Raw genomic sequence first — 15378 nt, forward strand, 5'->3', positions numbered from 1 at the left:
AGTTTCGAGTTGAGTCGCCTACTTTATTGGTACATTATTTGTTCAATTTCACGGTACATATTTGTAAAGACACAAACTATGCGCTGCGCCCAATAGAAAAAAAGGGTATATTGGATTCATCTAATGTCCATCTATATTCACATAAAACTAATTTATATGCCATCTACGTCAAATACATATATTTGCATATCTATCTACATGTATCTTACACATTTTTAGTTTATAAATATTTATAAAAACACAAACTAATAACTGAATATAGAATTCATGCTGTGGCCAGCTCTGTTCTTACTGAATGCAGTGTATTGCGCAGTCGGCCCCATTCGAGGGGTAACAATCTTTAATTTGTTTTGGTCTATGGCAATCCACTTAATAAATTATTTGCTGGTATCTGTGAAATTCGTGTTAACTATTTCAGCCGAATCATTTGGATTATCATTTTGTGGCATTGCCTAATGATGATTGCTGCTGTTTAATTACTTTTCGAATGACTAGCAAAGCAAACCGTGAACAATGTAAAACAGACGAATCTAAATCATTTATTGACCCAAAACAGTTCAAGACATCGTTTGAAAAATCGTATTCAAAGCAGGTTCAAACATAAAACATTTACAAATGTATTTACCAAAAAAAAAAAAAGAAATCACTTCGAACATGTTCTGAAATTGTAATTAATTCTTTAAAGTTTAAACATTTTTGATGAATTCTAATAGAAGCCGAATCGATTGAGCTGTATCCTTTTGCACATTTGTGTGTTTGTCCTGCTGTCAGTTCGTGCATCTGTATAATGTGTCAATCTTAGATGCTACACTCAGAAAAGCAATTGCCCTTAAATTTAAAAAATCGCCCCCCAAATTAGAAAGAGTTTCTTGTTTCTAATTGCGAAATAATTATAAATATGTTAAATAATTTCTAAATATACGAAAACAATTTTTCTTAAAATTATAAATGTTTTGCCTAAATCGACAATCACAAAAATATGGTGATTTTTTCAATTATTAGAAAAGACATTTCTATATAATAAAATGCAAAAATTGAATGAATGAATAAATATAAATTCTTACAGGTCCACAATCTTAAAGTTTACCAAATTACTTTCTGAATAATAAGGTGGGCGAAAGGTTAGGCGAACTTCTGAAATTCAGTTCGATTTGTTTTTCTGAGTGTATTAGGAGGTAGCTTTTAAGTTATGCACCCAGCACACAGCCAGACACACACAGTTTAATTGCCATAATCCATTTAGAGAAGGTATCGCACAATGCGAAACGACCCTGTCGACAACAATAAAGATTGAAATGAGAAAACAAACACAGTAAGCCAGGCGCGAGGCCATTGCAATATGACAAGTCTAGTAAATAAACAAGTGTGCTCTAGCTAATAGTGGACGACTAGGACATACCCTGCAGACAGTTCCACTTAATGTCTCTGCTAATTTTAGTCTTTAAGATATTTCCAAAATTGGGTGCTAAAAATATAAATTTATTTCCACTTTTAATTAATGATAACTCTGATAATATGTATTTAACTCTCCTGTCGACTGTTAAGCCCAAATGCCCAACTGCTCTTTGCCCATTTTCAATGGGTACAGTAGAGCTCCGCCCGCACAGACCGCCTACTGGCTGCCGTATAATAATAAAAAGAAATACGAGACGCCTTCGACGAAATCCTTTTTATTCGTCCGATAAAAGTGGAGAATGAGTAAAACATGAAAAGCCAAAGGCCATCGGGCGATTTACATTACTTTGCGGCGTCTCATTTTTTCATTTTCTTCTTCTTTTCAGTGGAATTGTACAAGGAAAAGCTGCGCTTATTATAATTTCCTTTGTGCATTAGTCGCTCTTCCTTTCTCCCCCGGCCCGGTCCCCCTTACAACTCTGCCTACTGTGCACAGTGGGTTAGCTGGCTTCGCTGTAGCCGGCTGTTTTTTATGTTTTTTATTTTATGTTGATTATGACTTATATATAAGTGCAGTTGTTTGTACAATTTTGCCGAATGCATTTCCAACTCCCGCCCGATTGTCAAAAAATTACTTAGCGCTGTTTGAGGCTAATGCTAATGCTACCGGGTAAAAATCAAAAAGGCAACAAAAAAACCAAACAAGTCGTTTAATTTTCTCATAAGATTTTGTGGTATTTTTGTAACAAAATCATGAAAACTCCCCGCACGTGTTTCCCTTATAAGCTCTCCCCTCATTCATAAAAATTTGCTACAAAAATTACCCCAAAAATGCCAAGAAATTTTTTGGATTTTTTTTTTTTTTATTTTTTGTTGTATCAAATCTCTTTCCTTGCTGAGTTTCAGTTTCATTTGGCTTACGATGACTTTGATTTGTGTGTTTATCTTTTGAATTTTAGCTGTTTCTGCACGCTCGTGAAATTAAAATGAGCGGAAATAATGCTGTCCTAATATCCGCTTACATTTTTGTTTTGGAATGAAGGCTAATTTTTTTTTGGACAGCTGTTGTTTGGAAGATTGCAATTTGATTTCCACGTGCCTACGATAAATTCATTAAATTCTTTATTGCATGAGTCCAGGTACAGCTGTCGATTTGAAGTACTCGACAAATAAAGTGCCCCGACTGATAGCCAGATAAAGCAATGATAGAAATGTTTACAATATTGTAGTTAGTTAGTTATGTCTGGTCCAATGTTGATTCTAGGCTACATGTACATTAATGTACAACAATAATAAAATATGACAATGCGACACCAAATCCTCAGTCTGTCGTTGCATAATTGTGACAATCAAATACTGGGGACTTCGAATGGGCTTTCCATATTAAGTAGTATTCGGTTGCCACACACACAACAAAGTTGCCATTGTAGCTTTGAAGTTGCCCGCTGGGGTATTCAATTTGCTATATTCACACATTGGCTGAGTTAGTGCGGGAGCCCACACAAAGCGACGCAAGATGAGTTCCACAGAAACAGAATCCGTATGCAAACTTACAATGCTTCACGCCACTCCACTAAAAGAGACAGAGAGAGAGAGGGAGAGAGGGAGAGAGAAATGCAGAGCCGACTTCTTAGTTGGTTCTTTTATTGATCGTTAAACATGATTTAGGCCTGACAATGAGATATTGTTAGGAGCGAGCTGGCCGTAAACTCATGCGGTCTTTTTTTTTGTGGTTTTAGCCACTTTACCTTGCAAGCAATTTGCTACTCAAATGAAACAATTTTGTTAATACTGTCTTGCCGACAAAAGCCAAAAAGCAGCTACCGTTGGGTTTGCGGCCCAACTGCAAACTGCCTCAGTTGATATTTTGTAAATAATTTAATCTTAATATGTATTTAGAGTGTGCATATGTCCCACATACATTTATTTACTATTATCTGAAATTAATCTTTCATATTCATTACATGTTTTACATATTTTTTAATTAAATATCAAATTTGATTTATTCATTTTATTAAGTTATTTTAAATTTGAGCTGGTGACCTAGGATAGACATTAAGTGTTTATATGGACTTGATATTATTAATGAACCATCCATATAATACTAAAATTTTACTATGAAAAGTAAAGTTTAATTAATTCACCTTTAAAATATTCACTTAATTAAGCAGTTTATCTTAGTTTCTACGGCAAATATTAAATCTACAAGCGGTGAAATAATAAGGCACAAGTACAACTGAGAGGTGATCCCAATAGCAAATTTAGAACACAACGAGTTTGTTCAAGTATCGAACATAGACTGCTGCCGAATTGTTTCGGCAGGTTTATTGAAAACTTCTAAATTATCTTATTGTTATACACAATTATTCTTATCCTACTTAGGACATTATCTAGGTACATATTTACTGCTTCAAATGCGTCTAGACTCATTATCCTATCACGACTGGTGCCGCGTACGTGTCTCTTCATGTCTTTTCATATATTCTCGATAAAAATCCTTCTTGGTTATCTTACCATTGGAAGATTGAACAGCAAAGCTCAACAAAATGTTTGCCAGTTATGCGTTAAAGGGTATTTAGTCTTCGACACTCCAAAGAAAAATTTTTTATTTTATCGTTTTGTTATATTTTTGGGTTTGCATTTGTTGCACGCTTAAATAGCGTTTAAGTGGAGTAAATCTTAAATTGTTGCCCCAAGGCGAGACGCTTATTACTGTTAGTGCTGTCGTTGTTTTTGGTGCAACATTTTCATCCGAACCGTATTCGAAGAAGTTTTTGCGGATAAGCTTTATTAGTTCTGGATTTGTGTATTGCAAAAAGATGCAATTTCGTATGCAAATTTCGATAAGATGCTTGCTTATTTATATAATGAATATATTTAGTAAATTCGGTTTTATTCGAAACCTTTTTTACGCTAATTCAAAAGGAAACCAAATTGTGTTTATTTCCAAGTCCATTCAAGTTAGCTTTAAGGCTATGAGATACTACATCGACTCCATCGGTTGTCGATATGAAGTTGAGCAAATCTTTTTCAATGATGTTACACACTTACAATAATATAGAGACCACAGAGGTATTTATGTATTAATAAATAAATACATATATATATATATATATATATATATAGATAAAGTGATTGATTGTTGTCCAGAGATGAAAAGAATAAAAGCCACTACCATTGAAATTAGCAGTTCAAGTATGCCAGCATAGAAAACTGTGTACAATCCACAACGGCCGAAACTTTTTCCAGCCACCATCAAGTGGGAGTCAAAATCGTATCGCTATCGAAGACACAGCTGTCAAAGCAACCCATCAAATAAATGACGACGACAGTCAAAAATTTTTGTCACGCAGCTTCAAAAACGGTGGCAATGACGACAGATGTAATCAGTTCCGCTTACGCAAGTCACAAGTCGAAGCTGTTGTCTGGAGCCCGCAAAAAGTTGCAACTAGCGATAGGCAATATATGGTTAATGCTAGCTAGCTACACTCAGAAAAAAAATCGCCTGAAATGTAGTAAATCACTCTGCAATGCAAATCGCCCCAAAACTTCTAAGCTTTTTCTTTATCTTAGAAATAATTTCTAAGTATTAGAAATAATTTCTTTTCAATTTGAAATTTTCGCCCTAAATGTTTTTGTCTATTTTTTTGTAGAAATATTTTCTTTAGTTAAGAAATGCATTTTTAAAAAATTTTAACGAAATATTCTCTATCTTCGGCTATATTATTATATCATTTTCCTCGCGAACGAAGATCTCGGGTTCGACTCTCCAGAAAATCGAAAGTTTTACAAATTAATTTATATTCATTTATAAACTATGTGAAATATTTATATATGTGAAATCTTAAAATACTAATGTTAATAACAAAAAAGATAATATAAGAACTATTCTATATACAAACATAGAAAGATATCAAGCTGGGGATTAGATAGATGTTTTCCATATTTTATATAAATTCTTGAATTAAAAAAAATGCAATTGCTGGTTTTAAGGTTCGATTGTAGAAATTTACTCTCTGAATAATAGGTGATGAACCCTTGGCTCTAAAAGTATTGCAAATTTCTTCTTTTTTTTGGAGTGTAGCTAGATACACATGGGAGTGGGGGGTCTGTGGATTTGGCTGGATAAGGCTGCTGCTGCTGATGATGATGGCAGCGAGAGGAATTGGGGAGTGTGTCACGCGTGTGATTGACAAGGATTTATGATTGTTGTGTAAATGTTTTTAGTCAGTTGAAATTTTAATATTGAATGGCCCCACCAAGTGAACGACCTGCGTCTTGGTGGCATTTCAAAAGCCCTGCAAACAAAAATTCATTCATTCAAATGCTGTTATGATTGCATAACATGTATTATACACCCAACACCCGGTTCAGTCACCTCAACCTCAAATACCCCGACGCCTGCCAAACCAACTGTGCAAACATTTGCGGACAAATTTTTCTATGCGCATTGCATTTCATCTCTAAGTCGAGATATCAGCAACCAGGACAACGAGTCCTTTTCAACATTTTGCACACCCACACAAGTGTCACAAGTATATGTATGTATGTGTATCTGTGCATGAATATTCATGCCTTGTTTATGCATATTTGCGTGTCAAGTGCCATGACTGTCATCCCTCTCTCTCTCTCTACACCTAAGACTCCCTATCTCCTTCTCTTTCGCTCTCTTTCGCTCTCTCCGTCTCTCTTTTTCTATGCTCGTTGCATCCTCGGAGCAAGGCGCATTCAAGTTGTTTACCTTGGCAAATGTGACGGCGACGAGCGCTGTGTGAAAAATGTCTGTTTATGCTCACATTTCATTTGAACGTGAGTTTGTTTGTTTGCCAATTTGAAGTGCTAAAATGTATAGAAGTTGGGGCACGAGGATGCCCCCGGTGGTAGCTGGGGGGATAGATGATGCAGCAGACTTTGATTGCAGTTTCTGCTGTGTATGCGAAAAATTGTGCAAAGGAATGAAAAAAGGAGTTGTATGCGCCTCTCCTTGAGTAAGTGGGCAACGGCCCTAGATTTGAGTGTTTGGGTACATCAAGCAAAGTAGTCAAATAAATACAAGTGGTATCCGATAGCTAACGTTTTTTTTCAAAATAAATAAAAAAAAGAAAAATAAGACATTTTGGGAATATTTAAATCAAATATGTGAAAAGATATCTTTAAAAAGTATAAAATGTTTAGTGTCTTTATACATGCTTACAGGATTACAGTGAACAGTTGCACGAAGAACTGCAGATAGAAATTATATTATTTGATATTATTTTTATAAAATATATATACTACTGTAACATATATGTATTTATTTATCTGTTTTAGCTGTAAACTACACATCAAAATAAATGCCTCTCATGCCTAGCAAGCCCACAAGACAAATTACATTTAATTGAACGACCTAAACCTAATTCATAATTCGCTTAGCAAAAATAGAAGTCGGATTGCCTTTAAGGAGTATTTTCTAAATTCTTTGGCATACATTTTTCCTAAGGGGCGATAATTGCAGTAGAGTCTTGTCCATTGCTGACATTTCAACTCCAATTAAATTAAAGAAATGGGCTTCGATAGTGTCTGGGCTAACAGACCATAAAGTCTGCTACAAACGGGGAGCACATTGTGCGAGAATAATTTGGCTGTCTAAGCGAAAAGAAATGGCCAACAAACATCGGTAACAGCAACAGCATTAACAAAAGCAACAACAATCACAACAACTAATTAAATGCCACAACCCCCAGAAAGTCAAAGTTTTTGAACTCATTTTCATTACGAGTTAATTTGAATGTAAATGAACAGAGGGCACAGCGAACATAACTGGGACAGAGTAGATAAAAATGTTTGGCTAATGTTTCAATTAAGTAGGCAGTGAAAAATTTAATTTTCTTTCATTTGGCGAGCAATGTGAAAGAGCAAATTGCTGGAAATGCGGCCACCCAAGCCGAGACTTCAAAAGTTGCAAATTGAGTTCAACTCGGTTCTACATCGGTTGTCCTGGGTGATGTTCACAAGGAATGTTTCAATGTTCCACTCATAATTTCATATAATTTCCATTAATTGCATAAAATTAATGCCGTTGACTTCGACTTGAGCAATTGAGGCTATTGCGGCCCGCTCGGTAGCCATTTTTATGATTTGCTACGCACTTTGGAAATAGCTGCGAGTGCTTCAAAACAGTAAACATTACTCGCAACAGCAAACGTAACAACAACAACAACAGCAACAGCAACTGCAACAGCAATAAAAAAAAAGAAGAAGAACAACAACAACGTGAATCAGACTTGGTCCAAAGGCAGTGAACTATTTTCGGCCTTCTGATGACTAGCCGGCTACTGGCGAGCAGCTTCTTCTTTTGTATTTGAGGGCAACTGGCCGTTAAGAACCATAGCCACTTTCTAGACACGATTACGATCGGGGCATATTGGATGCCAGTGCAATTTTACAAAGACCACTTAGGGGCATTTTAAGCTGGCTGGCTGTTGTTAAAGCCTCGATCGACAGCTTCTGCAAGTAGGCGGTATGCAAATTTTTGCTGCTGAAGTCTGTGCAGCATAAATTGTCACGCCCATTTTGTTGCTACTCAATGGCAGTTGTCATGGGATCATGCAACCAATGAGCTCCCAACTAACACAATGTTATTTTATCAAAATAAGCATCTACTGGTAGCAGTTAATCCTATTGAAGAAAAAAATCGTATTTAAATAGAAATGTTTTTGAGAATTTAAGATTTCTTTCAACATAAGTATTTATTTATCTACTGTCTGTATTTAATCTTCATGTATAAATTTCTATTTATATATTTATGCATAATTATTCATTCATCTTACATATCCAATAGTACTTACTGAATAAACACTAAAATATTTATAGAAATATTTTTCAGAATTAAATTTTGCGACTATTTGTATTGTTATCTGGAAACTACAGTAGCTGTAAAATATTAATCAGTATAAATTAACATATTGTCACTCAGTTTGTATAATGTGTAGATTAATGCAGAATATCAGTCATAGTTGATCTCTCTGCTTTATCTCAAGATATAAGAACTCCATCCAGCTCGTTAAAGAGTTAGAATAACTTGCCAAGTCCCCAAGGCTACCAAAGTATTTGCTCACATTTAGAGTTTAGACAGCTCTCAGTTACACTAGCCACAATTTCTTCGAATACGGAATTTCTTGGCGTTTCTTGTCGCACAGTTACCCTGGCAAATGAAAACAAGAAAACAGCAACACGTGTCCGTTTTAATTAAAATAAATAAATAGGCGGAAACATAGAAATAAGCCGAATAGAAAAACTACCTACCAACCTACCTAGCTACTACTTCCACCAAAATATTGGGCGGCACGGGCGTTGCCCCAGTTGCCACTACCATTACCATTTCCATTTTCATTTTCATTTCCATTTGTTTTCAAAGGCAAATGTCAAAAATGGTACGCAGCTCTCTGCTAGTATTCAATTTCATGCGTCTATTTGATTTGCCACTGTGGGGGGCCCATGGCCAGACGGGGAGAGAACGGAGTGCTGCGGGGGGGAGGGGGTTACGTTCGTGCCTGGGGCAAAGGGTTTGCCAGAGACGCTTTCCCATTGCGTGGGCGCTTCGGGCAACATAATATTTTTTGGCTGCTGCCTTCTTCCTTGTACACTCGGTGAATGTGTGTATTATTTTTGTTACGAAACGTGCGTATTCGAATTTGAAGCGAATTATTATTTGAGCAACGGCAGAAATGCCTTCGAGGCAATTTTAGCGCAACTGGAAACGTTTTCTTGGAAAACCATTGCACAACAACTTTATTTTCATTTTTTTTCTTCTTCTGTTTTGTGTATAGCTAGCAATTTGCATGCGGCGTATAATTTACAATAAATAAATCAAATGCAAATCGCATAAAAAGAAGACCACCAACCCCATTCCTGGTGATTCCATTAGACATTAGCCCAGACAGACATTGCCAGCGTACTGAGAGTATGAGTGAGTTATTAGCCGGAGCCGAGAGACTAGGCAAGTGCCCTTTTTGTGAAGGCAGCCCTTTGTCTGACCAGGATTATGACCATTTATTTGCCTGTCATGTTGTGCGGCAGTCCAACAAAAGTATTTACGATTCGACGTTGCCTCTCTTGGAAAAGGCGATTTAACAACGCAGTGCAAGAAATCAAAATCAATGAAGATTTGTGGCACAATGAAGTTGGGCAGTAGCATGGCTTCCAGTTGGTTCTGCCTGCCACTTCTCGCTGGCCAGGATTCATAAACTTTTGAGTCAACTGAATCCCGCTCGGCTTATTCATCGCTTAGCATAGAAGCAAACTTTTAACAAAACCTATCTTATTTATTATTGATTGATCAATGCAGGTAGAAACAGCAGGACTTTGTTTTATTTTTGGCCTCACTTTTGGCTTATCGCATTGCTCTTAATAAGTTTTCACCAACTGCAAAAGTTCCAGCTAATGAAACCTGCTAAGGCGAAGATGCTTTCTCAGCAATTAGATACATTTTAAAGTTCACTCAGAAACTCCTTATATTTTTCGAAATTTGTTTCTATTCTTTTTTTTAAATATGCTTAATTTTCAAATATGTTTTCCATATGTGTATTATTTTATTTGATTATTAAAAATTAGTTCTTTAAGATTTCAAGCATTTGTAATTTTTAGAAATTATTTCTAGTTTTCAGTGGGACTTTCATTTTAGAGCGATCTTCTATAATTCAGGCCATTTTTTTCCTGATGCATATTTACATTTGAAATTCTTTTGCATCGTACAAATGGAAACTTAATAAGTTTAATACCGAAAGATAAAGCACTTTCTGTGATCTCTTGTGCTGGTTGATCATTGGCATGCCATAATAATAATTTATTGTTATGTGCATACGAAAGATCTGCAAGAAATAAATATGTATATGGCGCTTTTGCCTTAAAATATAAATGCTTATTTTTGATTGATTCAATCAAAATGAGCAGAACGCAACGAAGATCGTTGGAGTGCGCTCTTTCCATGGAGGAGCCAAGTTTTCTGCATGCCTGTCACGTAATTTATTGATTTAGCTCTTGGGAATACGAACGGCGATCCGAGAGGCACCACAAGCGAATCGTAAAAAAAATGTTTGCCACCGTGTGCTGCCTGCAGCCGACTTGGCAGCGGAAAGCGGGTTGCAGAGGAAACGAGGCAAGCGGGGCAAGCGAGGCGATCGAGGCAGAAAAGTGGACCGGCTGGCTGACTGGCTGGCTGGTTGGCTGATTGGTTCATGTCGATGTGATCATTTGGCTGGCGGCTGCAAATTCAAATGCATTAGCCAGATATGTGAATGCAACTGCGTAAAAGTGTGCAAGCCATTTACGCATGAACGCCTCAAACGATTCAACAGGCCACGTCTCCCTCTCCCTCTCCATCTCCATCTCCGACTTGGAGTTGGAGTTGGAGTTGGACTGGATAGTCCTGCCGGTCTGCCAGCGATCATCGATCAACAAAGCCGAATGAAGATAATGGCCGCCTTGCCATTTTGCCATTTTGCATTTTTGCATTTGTAATGAAACTGAAAACCAGAATGAAATGTAATTTTCTTTAGCCCAAGCAGCCATATTTATAATCAAGCCACAGCCAATCTCAGCACAAAAATAAAAACACAGACGATCCGATCCGACTTTGCTCTCATATTAAGCGAAATTGCAAGCGCATTGAACTTTAGCTGGATATGAGTGTGGGAAGATAAGAACATGATTTTTCGAAACCATTTTAAAACTCGTGTCGATTGCCATCGAAACACTGTCAAAAAGTAATCAGACCGGAGAATATGCCTAACAAATATTTATGATCAAACAAATATTTATGATGCAAGAATTATTATTGTAATTACAAATTATCAACATTGGTCTGATATTTCCCTTAGCTTCGATAGCACCAAAATGTGTTTGTTTGTTTAACTCAATTACTTAAAATTTAGTTCACAACAGTCAGTTGTTGATTTGCTGTTTATGTTCATACTTGGTGCAACTGAAGTCATTTAGCCAGCAACTTAAGAGCCTTTAAAAAGGCCGTAATGACCAATTCAAGCGAGTTGCCTGCTAAATTGCAATTTAGGCAGGTTTGACGGCAAATTTTTAGCCCTTAACTCAGATTGTTACACTATGAATAAAATCGCACTCACCGTAGTATTCAGAAAGTAAACTAAAATTGAAGATTGGACTTTGTAAAACTACGGTTTGCGTTTCCTAAGTTCAAATTTCTTTAAAAAGAAATCTTAAATTATAGTATTTTTTATTTATATTAATAATTAAATATTAGTTTTTGTTAGATTGCACATATTATTTAAAAGCACTGAAAAAATTACGACTTTAACCGGGTATCCGAAGCCGAAGCACTTTCTTCCCGAGTTGAGTAACTTCTCACTGAGCTACGTGGACTCCACAGCACTTAGCAGCTAAAATACAAAATACCAGTCAAGAGAGTAAACTTCATTACTATTTTCCAAATTTCAGAAAGAATTTCTTCCAAGAATCATGTTGTACAATTCTTTTAGAAATGCAATCTCAATAATAGAAAATATTTCATACTTTTTGGGTATATAGATTTTAGGCAAGCATTTCTAATTTTAAATAAAATATTTTCTTATATGTAGAAATTATTTCTATAAACAAGAACAACTTTGTACAAGAAAAACTGTTTATGACGATTTTGAGTTTACGTCGTTATTTACAAAATTTCATGGTGATTTTTTGTCTCAGTGTAGTTTCAGGTAGCTGGCAAAATCAGTGCATGTGAATTGCAGCGAGGGGTGTTGATTGCAGCCAGGGCCAGAGCTCAATGCATTTCCATTGAAATTCGTAGTTACCTGAGAGGTGCAGTGGACAAACACGTCCTTGGACTGACTTTAAATACTGCGTAGCAGGTCAATTTATTTGCTGGTCAAAATTCAGTTAAACCTTTCTGCCTTTCTCATTGCAGCGTTCAGTCGATGTCGGGGCAGCAGACGAGAATGTTGCTGGTGTTCCTGTTGCTACAGCTGCTCCTGCCCACCCTGCAGGAGAATATCTCCGTTGAGGAGGAAGCCGCGGCGTATTACACAACCAAGGAGGGATGCGAGGCAATACTTAAGGGCAACAATGAATGCGAATGCCAGGATCAGCGCATCAAGTGCGGCATGGTTACACTGAGCAGCTCCAAGCAGCTGTACAGGATCAGCTGTAGCATTTTCGATGCACGCGGCTTTGGCTATCTGCCTCCGCTCAAGGCCGGCCACATTGGACGGCTGAGCATCGATAACTGCGCCATACCCAATGGACAGACCATTCGGCACATGCTCTCGAGACTGGGCATCACCAACTACACCGAGATGGAGATCTCCAACTACTTTGAGACGCGCGACGAGCGAGATGAGCTACTGCAGCAGCGATTCACAAATTATCCCGGCCTGAGAAAACTGTCTATAATTGGCTTTAAGGCTGTGCTGCCTGCCACCTTTTTGGACAATGTCACGGAGATCACGGAATTGACGCTTAAGGGCAGAAGCGATTTAGCCGGCACGTTGCTGCATCCACTAACGAAGCTGAAAAGACTATCAATTGTTGTTAGAAACATGGCCAGCGTGGCCAGTGAGATATTCTCGAGGCAGTCGGAGTTATTGCAACTATCCCTGGACTGCTCGCTGAAGAACAGCAGTGTGGAGATGTCCTTGCTCAGCTCCAAGGAATTGTGGCACATGACGAAACTGCGCGGCTTTGAGCTCCACAACTGTGGCGATAATGTGCCAGCCGAGCTGTTCTGGAAATCGGAGAATCTGTCATACATTGGCATTCGCAGCAATATCAGCTACATTGGCAGGGATTTCCTCAAAGCGCAGAAGCAGTTGCTAATGCTGCACTTGGAGCGCAACAACATTGCCAGATTACCGGATGAACTTTTCCATCACTCACCAATGCTGCTCGAAATTCATCTGGCCCACAACAATCTGGATCGCATCCAGGGGTAGGTGAACTTGAAAGTCTTCCAGTTCGACAATCTTTATCTATTATCTGTTTTCGCTTTGCCAGCGGTCTCTTTGATAAAATTAAGAATCTTCTGGTTCTGAATCTGGAGCACAATCCCATAACAACTATTGCGTTGAATGCCTTCTCCACAATACCCACGGCACGCATTTATATCGGCGATCTGTTCAAGCAGCTCAGCAACCAAGACTGGATGCGCTCCACCAATGCAACGATCTGCGAGGAGGAATTTATCAACGGTGTCTGCCTGTACTGCAAACGGGATGAGTACCTCGATCATTTTGCTGTCAAGGAAAATTGCAACAAGCCCAACGATCCTGGCAAACTAATCGAAGTGCTCAATCGTAAGGTTTTCGAGCATCGCTCAAAACTGGTCAACACTTTTTAAACTAAATCAATTTCAAAACAGTAAGTAACAATTAAATAGCCAATTGATATGATTTTTTGAATAATATTGCAGTATGTAAAATAATAAATAAAATTGTACAAATTCGCATCTGTTCATCAAATAATTATCTGTTATAGAATTTAATCAGATATATCTAAAATAACTTATAACTCATATTTTATTCGTCTGCTTATGTTTGTTTATCTGTCTTACAACAAGATTAAGTTTATCGATTTTAGCTCCGCTTTCATTCACATTTCGCACAATATTAAATTCACAAATTACATTTGCAGTTGCCAACCCTGCATTGAAAATGAAATAAAAAGTTACTAGATATATGAACAATATTAATATTTGTTGCTTTCTTTGAACGCTGGCGATAACAAGCGAAAGAGAAAGTAATGCCCTCGCACAGAGTAGGTTTGGGAGATGGACTGCCGCAAAGGCAAAATCACATTTATATATATATAAATATATATAAATCATGAACAAAAACAATTTATCTTGTGATTTGTAGCAAGGGATGTTCCGTAAAAATGTACAAAACTTTGCGTTTGTTCATCTGTTACTGTTCCATTAATGGAAACGGGCGCAACATGTCAAATTTAATAATGCCTAAGTTTTCCAGCCGAAGCAAAGATTGTAAGTGAAAGTTACACAATCCCAGTTTTTGTACAATCAAAATAAGGTAATTTATGCAGGTTAACTGAACTACACTGAGCACCAAAAACAACGATTTCAGCCTTCAGATTGCTATCAGTTATGGATACAAAAAATGCCCCCAACTTTGCCAGACAACCGCGCAGGAAATATGCCTTCGCCCTGTTTTTATTATTCGTTATGTAAATCACATTTGACATTTGTTATTGGGGTAAAAGGGAAGCGTTTATGGCAATGAAGTGGGTGAACAGCGTGCTGACAACTCATAAATGTCAGGACTATTACATGTTCAACGCAACTGGATGTTCAAATTAGATAATCGAACGTCAATAAATAATAATAAAATTAGAAGCAAAAATAAATATGTATTTTTTAATTTGGCATTTAGAACTGTTTATGTGGAACTAAAACTCATAAATATCAGGAACAACTGGAAATAAATAAATAAAAAAATATATATATTTTAATTTGGCATTCATTTATTAATTTTTATCATTGTAGGAAATTGTTTACGTACTTTAGTATAATATTGAGCTTAAACAAAAAATGTTAGTTCGATCGTGTTGGTGCGTTGGTCAATACTTAGCCATATCAGCCAGTGTCAAACACAAACTGGGTGTTACTCAACATCAATATATGCTGGAAGTCAGCGTTTGAGTCACATTTTATTGCGCATTAATGCATGCTATAACTCATGGGCTTAACTTACGCACACACTTTCAGTTGGCGTCGGCACTCTAATCTTAATTTGCTGTTTGAGGTGACACTAATGAAACGCAGGAAGGGAGGAGGACCACACTACAGAAAATGCATCTCTGGCATACTCGCGATTCTCTCTCCGGTCAGATAGACATTATTGGTTGTGCGACATGTTAAAGTGCAACTGATAGGAGCTATGGATGATGGGGTGGCATTGAGTGTGGTGTTCGTTCAGACTAATTATATTTATTATTTATTTATTGAATAGAAACCATATTTGAGGT

At 37.1% G+C, this 15378-nt stretch overlaps 1 protein-coding gene across 2 annotated transcripts in view; it reads left to right on the forward strand.

Moving 5' to 3' along the window:
• The window catches only part of LOC6570213, a 52560-nt gene that overhangs the window by 33747 nt on the left and 3435 nt on the right, over nt 1-15378 (forward strand). Inside the window, exons 1-3 of one of the 2 annotated variants that reach the window (XM_043214738.1) lie at nt 12177-12201; nt 12308-13327; nt 13393-13755. In XM_043214738.1, coding sequence (XP_043070673.1) covers nt 12318-13327; nt 13393-13735 — 1353 coding nt within the window. In that variant the 5' untranslated portion in view covers nt 12177-12201; nt 12308-12317 and the 3' untranslated portion in view covers nt 13736-13755. Of the gene's footprint in view, nt 1-12176; nt 12202-12307; nt 13328-13392; nt 13756-15378 lie in introns of those variants that run through there. The other variant, XM_001996407.2, reaches the window with a different exon arrangement.

This window comes from Drosophila grimshawi, unplaced genomic scaffold, assembly GCF_018153295.1.
Source record: "Drosophila grimshawi isolate 15287-2541.00 unplaced genomic scaffold, ASM1815329v1 contig_1377, whole genome shotgun sequence".
NCBI lineage: Eukaryota > Metazoa > Arthropoda > Insecta > Diptera > Drosophilidae > Drosophila > Drosophila grimshawi.